At 25.3% G+C, this 13,276-nt stretch overlaps 1 protein-coding gene across 2 annotated transcripts; it reads right to left on the bottom strand.

Annotated features, from left to right (window-relative positions):
* Positions 1–1,775: 1,775 nt before the first annotated feature.
* LOC112693576 (neural/ectodermal development factor IMP-L2) lies at positions 1,776–11,818 on the bottom strand. 2 transcript variants are annotated; one of them, XM_025568695.1, is made up of 7 exons: positions 11,721–11,818; positions 4,863–4,988; positions 3,558–3,585; positions 3,243–3,412; positions 2,934–3,108; positions 2,547–2,728; positions 1,776–2,455 (listed from the first exon to the last, which is right to left on the bottom strand). In XM_025568695.1, the coding sequence occupies exons 2-7, from the start codon at positions 4,956–4,958 to the stop codon at positions 2,321–2,323; spliced, it is 786 nt and encodes a 261-aa protein (XP_025424480.1). In that variant the 5' UTR covers positions 4,959–4,988; positions 11,721–11,818; the 3' UTR covers positions 1,776–2,320. The 2 variants fall into 2 exon arrangements, with proteins under 2 accessions (XP_025424480.1, XP_025424481.1); XM_025568696.1 differs by having other exon boundaries at positions 11,717–11,803.
* Between the last annotated feature and the right edge of the window lie 1,458 nt (positions 11,819–13,276).

Genomic DNA, 13,276 nt, shown 5'->3' with positions numbered 1-13,276 from the left:
TTAAAATAACCGATGTGGCACATTGTGTTAGTAAGTTTTACCAATAATTATTACTAGAACACTATAGTAGTAGTTTCTTAGTGTGACAGTAACTCAGTAATAGCGTTCACTCTACACCAGGGACGGCCAATCCGAATGATCTTGCGGGCCACTTTGGAAATACATTATGATCCCGAGGGCCACATATAAAATTATATAAGTATTTTGCCCTAATATAAAAAAATTTGGAGTAAACTTTTTAAACAAAATTAATTATTATTATAAAATAAGTTTTGGTGTATTAATTAATGTAATTAATTTAATAATTAACTTAATGTAATTCACTGTTTTTATTACTATTTGTATAACATGGTTCACCGATAATACTTGAGAACAAAGATTTTGTTGGTGAATCAAATAGTTTGTTGCGATTACGTTGTTAATAATACGGATTTTGCGCTGTGAGGGAATTCCAGAATATTTTATTGGGACAAAATACATTTTTTTTGTAAATGTTTAATAAATCTCGTGGGTCGCAAACTTTCCAAAGTGGGCCGCAAGTTGGCCATCCCTGCTCTACACCATCTAAGATTCATTTATACTTAACTACCGCCTTTCAACTTACCAAATCAATTACCAGTGTGTTACCAAGTCACGTTCCACCACTAACGCTCCTGAAATCTAGAAGTAACTGCTCCTGGAAAACATGGTTCGCCCTGCCGTTGCATTTTTCAACAATATTGCTGTACCATATTACCCTTCGAGGATGTTACTTTATAATAAATAATAAATAAATGAATAAAATTTATTTGTAATTTCTTTTATTTTATTGTTAATTTTGAATGTGCAATATTTTTAAAGCTAGGCTTATAAGAAAATAAACACCCTAACTATATAATTTTAGTAGTATTATGAATTTATTTTTTAATTCTCATACAATAAACGTGTCGTTCTAATTAAAACGAGCTGTTATCGCATTTCCGTTGTTCACAGAATGGTTAACATTTTATAATAGTAACCATACATACATTTTAATTATATTTACCTTCTTTCGATGATGATAAGTGAAATATAAATATAAATGTTATTTATTATCTTGGATTATAAACTGTTTTTGTGATATTTGTCTACTTTAAAAATATTTTCTGATGCGCCACTGCGACACTATCATGTAAGCAACCATATCATGAACCATATCATATAATATAATCACATATTCTATAGTTTCATTATTTTTGTAAACTATACTATCATATACAGGCATTAACCATAGTAAAGAGGTACTTCCTTGAAATTCCAACGTTGGCATAATATGATATGTTACACATTTTAAATTCTTATTGCAGCATAATTTAGTAAATGCTGAGAGTTTTTAATTTTATTTTGGTGGTATTATATTTTAACTTAGGCATTATTAAAATCATAAAATATTTTTAAAAAAATAAAAAATGTCCAGTTCATATTTTTATCACCTTTCCATTACATGAACTGTTTATTGTATTAGTTACCAAATTTAAAATCGACAAAGCCTCGTGTTACATGCATGGTGTACGTACATTTTTTTTGTGTACATTGATTCAAACCGATAAAACCTATTGATTTATCTATTAAGTAAAATAATATTTGCCTAAGATCTTTTTTAACGATAATATTACAGACAGACTAATACCTTTTAAAAACAATGATGTTGTTAACAGGCAATTAATCATTATTGATATATGAATGAACGTTGCACAGAATAATTTAGAATTGTTAGTATATACTTTGAAGAAACAGAAATCACAAAGTACCACATGTTACCATTAGTTTTTACCAGCTTTATTCTTATTCAACTTGCAAAGTAATTATACATAAATAAATAAATAACAAAAAAAAAAAAAAAAATTAACAGTAATAAAATACTATTATGTTCGAGTTTAAGAAACATTCTCCCTCAACCCTTTACATAAGTCATAAAACAATACGAGACTCGACGCAGACAAGCAATACTTAAAATAATAAAATTAAACAATCAATACTCAATGGTTTACACTGCATGTATAGCATCGGAAGCATATTCGTTTATCTATTGAAGCGGCACAGCAGTATCTAGTTTTGACTAATCCGAGATGTTGATAGAGAATAATACTATTATCGCATTGACGTTGATGTATGTTTAACGTTTTACTATAAGCACATTTTATATGATTTTAAATGGTTTGATCGGTAGGCATATATATAATTATATAAATCGGCAGATCCACAGCACTGTATATTATATCTGAACGAAGAGAATCGATTAAGTGCAGTAAACGTTTACGGTGTCCGGGCGATATGAATCCACACGTGGATTACGAGTATTCTAAGCATTGGGCAGCATCGGGTAGAGGAATGTCGACGTGGAATCTCGGCTTACGGAATTTTCCACGACACAAGTGTACTCACCCATGTCCGACCAGCTCAAATTGTTCAGGATCAGCTCGCCTTCGGTTCCCATCTGTGAAATCGACACCGTATACGGTTATTTTATCGTGCCGCCAAACAAAATCTGTATAATAATATTGTTGAAGTTGAAGTTGATAATTTACCTTACGCCGCGGATCCATGTCGGTGTCCACTATGTTGCCGAAGTTATCCTTCCAGTATTGCCGGTACAGTGAATTACCCGACGCCACGCAGGGGATCACCACGTTTGTGCCGATCATTTGCGTGATAATCGGACTCCACTTTGTTATTCTAGCTTTACCTTTGGAACACTGAACGGGCCTGCCTAAACATTTCAATAAACACGCTTGTTCAATATTTGTCAATGTACAGATATAAGGTGTTCACACACACACACACACACGTCAACAAAACATGGGAAGTTAAATCGTCATTGAATTCCGCGGCTAGTCGAAATTCGTTTTTAAATCATGAATATCTTATTAATGTTGTAGTACTGCTCATAATGATATGTCATTTTTAATCCATACCTTCAACTGAAATTGCCACGGGGTCACTAGCCATTGTCTGATCTCTTGCCTGACCGGTACAAGTGTACAACCCTTGGTGATGAGGTTGGACGCAATCGATTATATGCCTTATAGTCATTTTACCAACACTTTGAAATTCTCCAGAATCCTCGAATTCATTAGGACCCACTGTAATCTAATTATATAATAATTTTTTCACATTAGTTATACATAAAACATTTTATTCTGTATTTATTTATTTATTTATTACACGCTGGGAGGCCACTATAATTTACAGAGATTATTAATATTGGTAAGTATTTAAGTTACCTGATTGAGTTGTACTCCTCGAGTCCACAGAGCATGGGGTACGGGACTACCGAAAACCGTACATTCAAGTTCAACCCTGCCACCAGGAGGAACTCGAATAGGTTCCGAAGGTGTTGTTTTTACCATTACCCAATCCTTAAGTTCTAATTTCACAGTAGCTCTTTCATTATCTATCAATGAAATTAATTATTTAAGTGTTATATTTCATTTGACGTAAATAAATGAATTTTATTCTCATAGTTATTTACATTTTTTTTTTTTATGTATATTTAAATATATAATTTAAATCATTCAAATTAAATAAGAAAAACTAACCTCTGAATGTCGATTCATCCACAGAGTTCTGAAAAAAACAAAATCGAACATATCGAATAAATAAATAATTCAATAATCAATCAGATCGAATTAAAAATGATTGTATATATATTTAATAAAATAACTTAAAATAATTTCTTATCATTTATACGATGAACCCTCAACATTTATACATAATTTTTATTTCTTTGGACACATAAAATAAACTTTAAAAATGAAAAAAATAAAATTTGAAATATTAATAGCATATATTAATATGGTTCAATTAGTATAACGGAGCTATGTACGGTTGACCTATTTAAACAATATAATATATATTTATAACCAATGGGTTAGGTCTTAAATTAAATTGTATCCATTGTGGCCTACTATCGTTTTTTTGCATCAAAAGTAATAGTTTACTTTGAGTTTTATACATGCCGCATTACAATATCGCGTGTTATTCTTATAATGAAAACATTTTTCTGAAGATTAAATTTAATATTATTCGACATTCGAATTATATTATAATTTTTTTTTTATTAATATAATATCATGGATAATTAACTTATGGGGTATGAAGTTAAGTCTGTGTATAAATTATGGTAAATGTTAAATATATATAAATTGATAAAGTAATAGTAGATTACAATTTACAATAATATTTAAATTTAATAAAAATCAAATAATGCAAAAAAAAAAAAACAATAAAAACACGTACATTTTTTCGTATTGTAAAATAAATATAAGAGAAGACCGAACTTCGAATGTATACATTTGAAAGATAATTCTAAGATTAAATATCTGTGATTAAATAAAGTGTAGTTACTCAACAAATATTATTTTACTCAAAACTAAAGATAAACTAACAAATGGCTAAACTACTACTCATTTAAATTATTCCTAAAAATAATCCATAAAATAAAATCCTGATCGTAATATTAAATTTTAATGTAAACGTACACACATATTGATACTATTAATACCTTTGAGTAGAATGCAATACGAGCCTAATTCTATGCTAACAATACGATTTGATATGAAAGAAAAATATGCGCAGTTATTTCATTCTTTGATTGAGTATATTAATTCGATCGTCTAATCATAATAAAACTAAACACTAATTAATTATTTTATAAATAGTATTTACCATCACCACTTCTGAAACCGAAACTATTAAAAACTTTTTTAAACTTTTATACAGTTAGAACATAATATTTATCATTTTATCAGCAGTAACTTATGAACCATACTAAAATTAACTAATTTAATACTTTTATTTATTGTATAAGGATAATCATAAAAAAAAAAAACTTAAGAGCTTACCTCAACAATGTGGTTTATCGGTATGACTGCTGCGAATCCAGTGCTGTTGATCAACACCAACCAGGAAAATCCCAGTAGTATTGCAGAGTATCCCATAATTGCGTTTTTATGTATTTTTAAAATTTACTGTAAGAGACGAAAAATGAAATCACTATTTAAACGTGAAACTATTCTATTATAACCGTTATAATATTACAAATAAACCAATATTATACAAATGAAAAATTACTAAAATAAAAATAATTTTTTTAATATTATGTTATTAGAAGAACAAAAGAGGATTGGATCCTTGGTTTGGATTCTTTGTAGTCGCCGAATGGTGTTGAGAGTTGGATTTGGGAAGTAGTATAAGACATGTTTCAGGAATTTGGTGAGTGCTGGTTAAGCGGAAATCTGTATTAGTCTGTTTAGTGTGGTGTCTTAGAAAGGAGTGACTACTACGGCGTCCAGTTGGGTCTTTTATACTCTAGCATTATCTAAGAACTCTGTAATATTGCGTCAGCCGACGCAAACCGTTGAATTAGTATTCAATTTTTATATCAAAGGTCAAGTTTCTTAAATCCTGTTTAGATAAATGAACGTGTACTAACGTGTACTTAATACTTATACAAGTAAAAATAAATAATTAAGTTAAAATAACTTGTCTAAACTAAACATGGAATGGAATTTGATTGAAACATATTTTTAAACATATTCACTAATTCGCCGAACGAGTATAAACCAGTAACTGATGAAATATTCAGATCAACTTTTTTAAACATACCATTACTTGCTGATGTCAACGTCTACTTATATTTACAACATACCTGTATAAACTGTTTTAATAATATTTACGTTTTTAAAAAAATCTAAATAATAAACATTAAATAGACATATATTTTATACGTATTTGACAATCATCTTGACATTTCAACATTTTAGATTTTTCATTTATGAGATTAATTTTTTTTTTCATGTTCGTATACTGCAGAGTACTTAATATTAAATAGGCATGTCATACGATGATATGATTTCCGATCTCGAACTTATCTAAATAATAGTTATTATATTCTAAAGTAGGTATAATTACCATATGAATACATACATGTTGCTACTTACTACTGAATAGTACATGATATAAGTAGTATGATATAACGTTATGTAATGTTATAACACGATTAAAATAATATAAACACAGACAGATTAACATAGAATTTTTATAATAAATTTATGAATCGCGTCTTTCTGAGTAATTTTTAATCGCATACCGCATTTAATCAACTTTTACATTAATTGTATTTAATAACTACTTATTGCTTACAAGATGTTTGCGTAATGAATAACGCATTTTTTGTATTAAATTAAATTTGAAAATAATAAATGGTTTAATTTATCTGACCGAGGGTGAAGACGTAGGAATATAAACTATTAAATCATTGAATAGATTAATGTATTCATTAAATTCAATAGGATTTTATACATATATAAAGTAATTTTTTTAAATTTTATTCAACACAAATTTACTCGATTGTGGTACTTTTTACGGTAAATTACATTTTTTATTTCATATTTTGAAACCGAAAATCAAATTTCGAAGTAGTATTTTATTATTTTTAAATGTTCAATGTTTAAACGAGCATTGGCACTTCGTACGGTATCCCCAATAAACAGCCCTCTCTGCTAATTAATCTAAGCATTAAATAATTACTAGTTTTAAACTAGATTTTAGGTAGGTATCTATGTTTATAAATATAAAAAAAATTATTGAAAAATACGTAATTTAAAATATATTTTGTCCATAAACGAAATTAAAAAAATTAATTGTTACATGATACAAATTATAAATAATAAAATTATATTAAATGACGTGACTTAGAAAATGAGTGTTTAATGTTAAAAAAAACTCAATATATATTTATTTATTTATTTGTGTTAAGTACGCATTTTGAATCACATCTTGTGATCGATTTTAAAGTGTTTTACAGATATAATTTACTTTAGAGCTAACCAATTGTACATCATATTATGCAACCATGTCTTATCGAGACTAAAATATTTATAATATTTTGTTAAACTCATGATAGGTAGACATGTTCATACCGGCCCGGAAAAAGTAAATAATGTACGTTCCACGATTAAAATATATACTTATGGCATTGATGATGAACTCAATAAAGAAGGGCACGGGCCTGATATCTATTTATTTTTTTTACCTAAAGTATCATTATGCTCATTACATTATTAACATGTTGCAACATTTCTTCGAGTAGTCGCTGAGTCCGGAAACGTACACACATTTTTTGACTGCTAATCAAGAAAATATCTATGATATGCTTCTGCAGGAATCTTATCTACCATTTTACATGAAAAAAAGTCAATTTTTGGAAATACAATTATATTATTAATCACGTCCGACATAAATGATGACTGTTAATAATATTAAAATAAGTCTAATCTATAAATGCCAAACTTTTATAATATACTTATTGATGAGTATTAAATTAAGTACCCTTTGTTATACAATTGTTTTTAACTCTTAATTCTGAAAAATCGATAACCTCTCACGTGGAGATTTTTTCAAGAAGCAATTAGGATTATTTGATTGTAATATTTAGTACACGTGGTTCATACATTCGTAGTACAATTTATTTAATATTGTAAATTCCAAATAATCATTTCAACATTAAAACTATGATTTTTGTATTCATGAAAACAAAACTATAGATACTGCAGTAATAATCCTATTATTATTTTATTTTATTTTTTAATATTTTTTTTTAAAAAAACAGTCTATAAACGTGTTATGTTTATTGATCAATATAGACAATATTATTCATATGTCATTACAATATTATTTGATTTAAAATTTTTTAAAAATAACAAGTATATAAAAATATTAAAGAACAAATTTATAATCAACATTTTAAAATAGCCTAGATTTTTGTTAAATCAACGAAATATTAAAAACTGTTTGACCTTATAATTTTTTTTCGAATATTCATTTAATATTCATTACAATATTCAATATTCCTTTTTCAATCCTATATTTTGTTCCTTTAATTTAATATAAAATAACTATAATATAATAATTATTTAATACACGTTAATTTATTCTTTTCTTACATTTTGTAAAGTTAATTTTTAATTTTTCAAAACTTAAAAATGCATTACCTATTATCTATATTCGCAATCGTAAGTACGTAAATAAAAAAAAAAATAAAACATTAAGCCATGTTAAACTGTAAGGATAGTGACCCAACTACGGCGATTTCGGTACTTAATGCAAACAACCTCATTTCTTTAATCGGCTTCAAAGAATATTTCTATCATTTACATTTGATAAATATGTATATAGTTACTGCATATTCTTAAAGTCCAGAGTAGTTTTATGAGTATTTAAGTTAACTTCTTTTTCCTGAATAAAACTCGATTAGGGTTGCATTACGGTCATAATATAAGGAAGGCTACTTGATAAGGCTATTTCATCCAAAACAATTCAATTTTTTTATTTCAATTTAGTAAATTGTAACAAATATTAATTAAAATAAGTATAGTATGTTTGTATATTGTAGTATAGTCATAGTTAATTGATAATACAGTACTTTATACTTATTAGCCAACGATTATAAAAAGCATTGTGGTCCTTTTCAACTTACAACCCGGAGCTACAGCCACCTCCCTTGATCCAGCCCTGAACCCAAATACATACTTTTTCATCAAATCAGTGATTAAAACAAACATTTTGCATAGTTACATTTTAATAATTATCACATATCAAACTAAATCTATTTTTTAAGACAATTTTTTTATATAATATATACACAGTATATTTCATTTCGTGCCATTTAAATAATAATTAAGTATATTTTGCTTACGTCATTATTATAGATAATTTATAATATAACTTTCAAGTTTAGTAATCCTTGTATGTGGTTAAAAATAAAACATATGGCATCATAAAAATATATGTATATATTTAAAAAATGTGCATTGATAGCCGATAAAACAGTGCAAAACCAAACTATTGTAGTAAAGACCTTTGCCACATACTAGTACTTATTGTTACTATTATAAAGTACTAATTCATATAAGAATTATAAATTTAAAAGTGCTATGTTTTATGTATATCTATTGTTCGATTAATTTATACGGCGCAATATATAATGATTGTTTCTAATTTTAAATATTTTTTTATACATATTTATTAGTTACAAGAATATAATATAATATGTATACTAATAAGGTAAAATAATTCTATAACTTTTACTATATCTATGTTTTCAGAATATAATTTAATTATTTGATTATGATTAAATGTAAAATAAATTCAAAATTTATTCATAGATAAAATATCTGCATTAAAAAAGTATTCAAGTTTGTAAGTACACCTCTGAATCATAAAAAGTTGAGATCGAAAATTTGAATAAAGAAACGATGATAGACATTTTACATGTAAAAATTAATTATTTTAACGATAAAATAGACCTTAGTATTTAAAATTTTTTATGTGAATATTCAAAATAAACTTCTTGGTTACAATATGACATAACTATTGTTATTATTAACACTATATATTAATGAACATTGATTAAGCATAAAATTATTAAATACCTATCATTAATCCCGTTTTGAGATTATTTGTTTAATCGTTTGTCATTAGTAGTTAGACACGGTTGTGTCTGAAAATGCTAATAAGTGAAAGAAACATCTCTAATACTGGTATGCGTACTGTTCATTTTGTGTTCAATATGTGCCTACCAAAAATCAAAAAATACATAAATAAACTAAAAAATCTTAAATCATGAATTATTTAGACAAATTTATGAATTATCAATATCTTTTTAACATATAAATTCATTTTGAGATTACAATAATTAAGAAAATTCTATAAAAATGTATGATAGTGTGATAATGATAGTTTAGTGTCTAAATAGCTTGTGTAATTAATAAAAAAAAAACCATGTCTATACATGATAAGTGATAACCATTAAGTACTTGATTCTAATTAATTTGTTAAAATTATAAAATAAATATTGACTTGTAATTTTGTTGAGTTTATAATTGTTCATGAAATTTGAAGTTTAACACTAAGACTGTTATAAAATGTAGTTGACATTCTGTATAAATTATGTGTAACTTCTTGTCCATTAATTAATATTATTTATAACATATATAGGAATTTTCTTACGTGTAAATAATTATAAAACTTAATTTATTGAATTATGAAATAATAATAATACTGACTCAAACTATAAATAATTGTTTTAATTGTTTTATTATTTTACCTTAAATTTTCATTTAACCAATTATATCAAATTAAAATTTGCAATAAATTCTATATAACTTCATCTTATACGTTTTAAGTCGATATAAAAATATAATAATACAATATGAAATTAATATTTAATATAGTTTTAAAACTTAATAGTTGTTTATAAATAAAAGCAAGGGAAAAGAAAAATATTACAGTATTTTTTAATTTTTTGGTCATAAATATTTTCATGTTATATTTGTACAAAAATAATTAATGAAACATTTTTACTTTATTTATTCAGTACATTACAAGTGTTATTAAAATAAAATATATTTTATGATACATATTTCTGTTGAAATTATTCAGAGAACGAATTACGTTTAAAGTATAAAATGAGACATTAAAATATTTCGAATTTTGATGACATTCAGATAAGTTATATAGTAATTTACAACAAGTATTTGATTTGAAGTATAGTTTCCTTTAACTTAGTTTAAAATATTATTAATATTTATAATATTTCTGCATATCGTAAAAATGTGGTTACCAATTTGTTTTGTCATACTGGTATTAATGAATATGAAATATATTAATACCAATATTAAATTATTATATTGTGATCAGTGGTTGTGAATTAATTAATTAAATGTATTTTCAATAACTTAACACATTTTCATTTTACGATTTCTCTTTATGAAAAAATAAATAAATAAATAAAAACTAGTAATATGTTCAAATAAATTATTAGGTTTTTAAATTAAAAAAATTTCAAGAAACATGTTTTTATAATATTAGTAAAATTTATATAACACAAAAAGTAACTAAAATTTAAATTTAACTAATGCTGCTGTAAGTTACAAAATATATAACTGTGTTATACAGATTTAAAAAATTGATCGTTGTCTGAAAGAATAAAAAATACTATAAAATATTTTATGATTTAAACTTTATTACAACATTTCCTTTAATAATATTTTAAGTTTTTTTAGACAGTTGTATATTTAGGCTCTATAGCTTAGTTTATTTTATAGATTATTCCATAAATCTATGTCTTTCGTTCAAAACTTACAAAATATTTAAAAAGTTAAACCCTTCATGTGAAGCCAAAGTAAAAAAAAAAAAAAAATCAACACACATGTCGCAATAAAATAAATTTTTTTTTAAACCACTCCGTGGTAATATGTAATTATAATTATATTTTTCCACTAAAAATAAATTAGTAAGCCCTATGGAATTTTTTTAATCAAAACATATTAGGAGGTATGGAATAAGTTATCAATTAAAAAAAAAAAACCATTAACGTATAAGACAACAATGATATTTTTAAGTAGTTTAAAGAAGTCTATTTTTAATTATGAAAATTTATGTTATGTGTATAAATTAAAAAATAAAGTATAAAATGTTTATATACTATATTACTATATTTAATACGATCGAAGACAAAATAATTGTAAAGATTGTCAAAAAATAATTTAGTTACTCGAAATATTTCTACATCATCTGATATTTTTAAATTAATTTAAAAATGAAAAAGGTTATTAAACAAATAGAATTATAATCCAAACATTGATTACAACTCTGTTAATAATATTAGTCAGACAGAAACGTAGTAGATACTCACGTACTTGAAAGTGTGTTTTCTTAGCGAAAGTTTGTGCGCCGTGTTCAGGATTGAATGCAACAAGTCGTAATGATCTGAGTATTGGTTCCTCTAGACTTTATAAACCGTAGTCACAGCTGTTATGTGACGCAAGCGTCGGGTCAGGAAACATACGAAATCGTTATTAATCATCTTAGTGTGTGTGCATTTCTATAAGTAAGCTGATAGAAAAACCCCGTTGATCCTTAACAGGATATTAAACTAACATTATTGGCTATTGTGAACTTCGTGGGTGGTAAACATTACTCAATAATCTAAACAGCACCGCCAATCAATCCAAGACAATTTTTTTGTGAAAAAAAAAAATGAATTAATCTATCGTTTCATATTTATCACACGACGTGACGATCAATCTTAAAAAATTGAAACAATTATTACAATAACATATATAATGTGAACTCGTGTGCAGATAAATACAAAAATATAGCAACACTTATATATGTGTGTGTATATAAAATAAAAAAAAAACTGGTATATAAACAAAATATACTATTTGACAAATTACAGTCATATAACATAATTTAATTACTTGCCATCAGTGATCATTGTATTTTTGTCCTACAATGTAATATTATTGTTACGTTTATTTTGATTGATTCTGCTGTATACGTTATTACTTCGGCAAATACAATTTTTAATTTAATTGTTATTTTCATTTTCTAACAAAACCCACTGTTGTGTTTTGAACAGTGTTCATTAAATATTAATAAACTATAAATTTTCGGTCATAGATGTAAGATGGATAATGAACAAACTACATGTATTGTATATATATATATATATTTATAAACATCAGATTGACTCATTGAATATACTTACACTCAAGTGCAATGATTATGTAATATATCTTACGTAAATTTCGTACAAAATTAAGCATCATCAAGTATATCAAGCTATTAAAAATAGTCCTCAACAATGGTTAATATATTACAAATACACCTTCAATTTAAATTAAGGGTTTTGTTACGTCAAATGAATATGATAATAATATCTTGATTTTAGATTTGGTAAAACTTAAAAAAATCAAAGAGAGTATTAGTTTTAACATGAAGTTTATTAGTTAATTACTATATGACACAATATCTATGAATTAATATAATCTTTAGTTAATTATAAAATAATAATTTAATCTTTTGTCTTAATTTTTATTTTTTTGTTTAAGATATAGCAGATTTCTAAAAGAATCGTATTATCCCATGATTAGATATTTAAGGCATAAAATATGGTGTATTCAATAATGATGTCATTTGATCAAGGTATTCTACATTACTCACAAAATAAAATTTGATTTCTTGTTCAATGTAAAATAAATAAATTTAAATAACTTACAATTATTTACAAAAAACTATATTTTATATATATTTAATACATTTTACATTATTATTCCATATTGACATTAAATTAAAACGAGTTGTTGAGTTTTATTATACATACATTTTATTCTAAAAATGTTTCAATAAATTATATAAATTACTTAAACATAATTCCTGACATTTTAACATCAAATTACTTATATTATAT

This window comes from Sipha flava, unplaced genomic scaffold (genome assembly GCF_003268045.1).
Source record: "Sipha flava isolate LNK unplaced genomic scaffold, YSA_version1 88_pilon_pilon, whole genome shotgun sequence".
Lineage (NCBI taxonomy): Eukaryota > Metazoa > Arthropoda > Insecta > Hemiptera > Aphididae > Sipha > Sipha flava.
This window is presented reverse-complemented; position numbering and strand designations above follow the sequence as displayed.

What these genes read in the sequence shown, in the direction of transcription:
- LOC112693576 (XM_025568695.1), bottom strand. Translation starts at nt 4,958, where the DNA reads ATGGGATACTCTGCAATACTACTGGGATTTTCCTGGTTGGTGTTGATC. An exon ending in CGATAAACCACATTGTTGAG is followed by an intron (nt 3,586 to 4,862) that starts GTAAGCTCTTAA and finishes TGTTTTTTTCAG; the next exon opens with AACTCTGTGGATGAATCGAC. An exon ending in CGTGGCAATTTCAGTTGAAG is followed by an intron (nt 2,729 to 2,933) that starts GTATGGATTAAA and finishes TGAAATGTTTAG; the next exon opens with GCAGGCCCGTTCAGTGTTCC.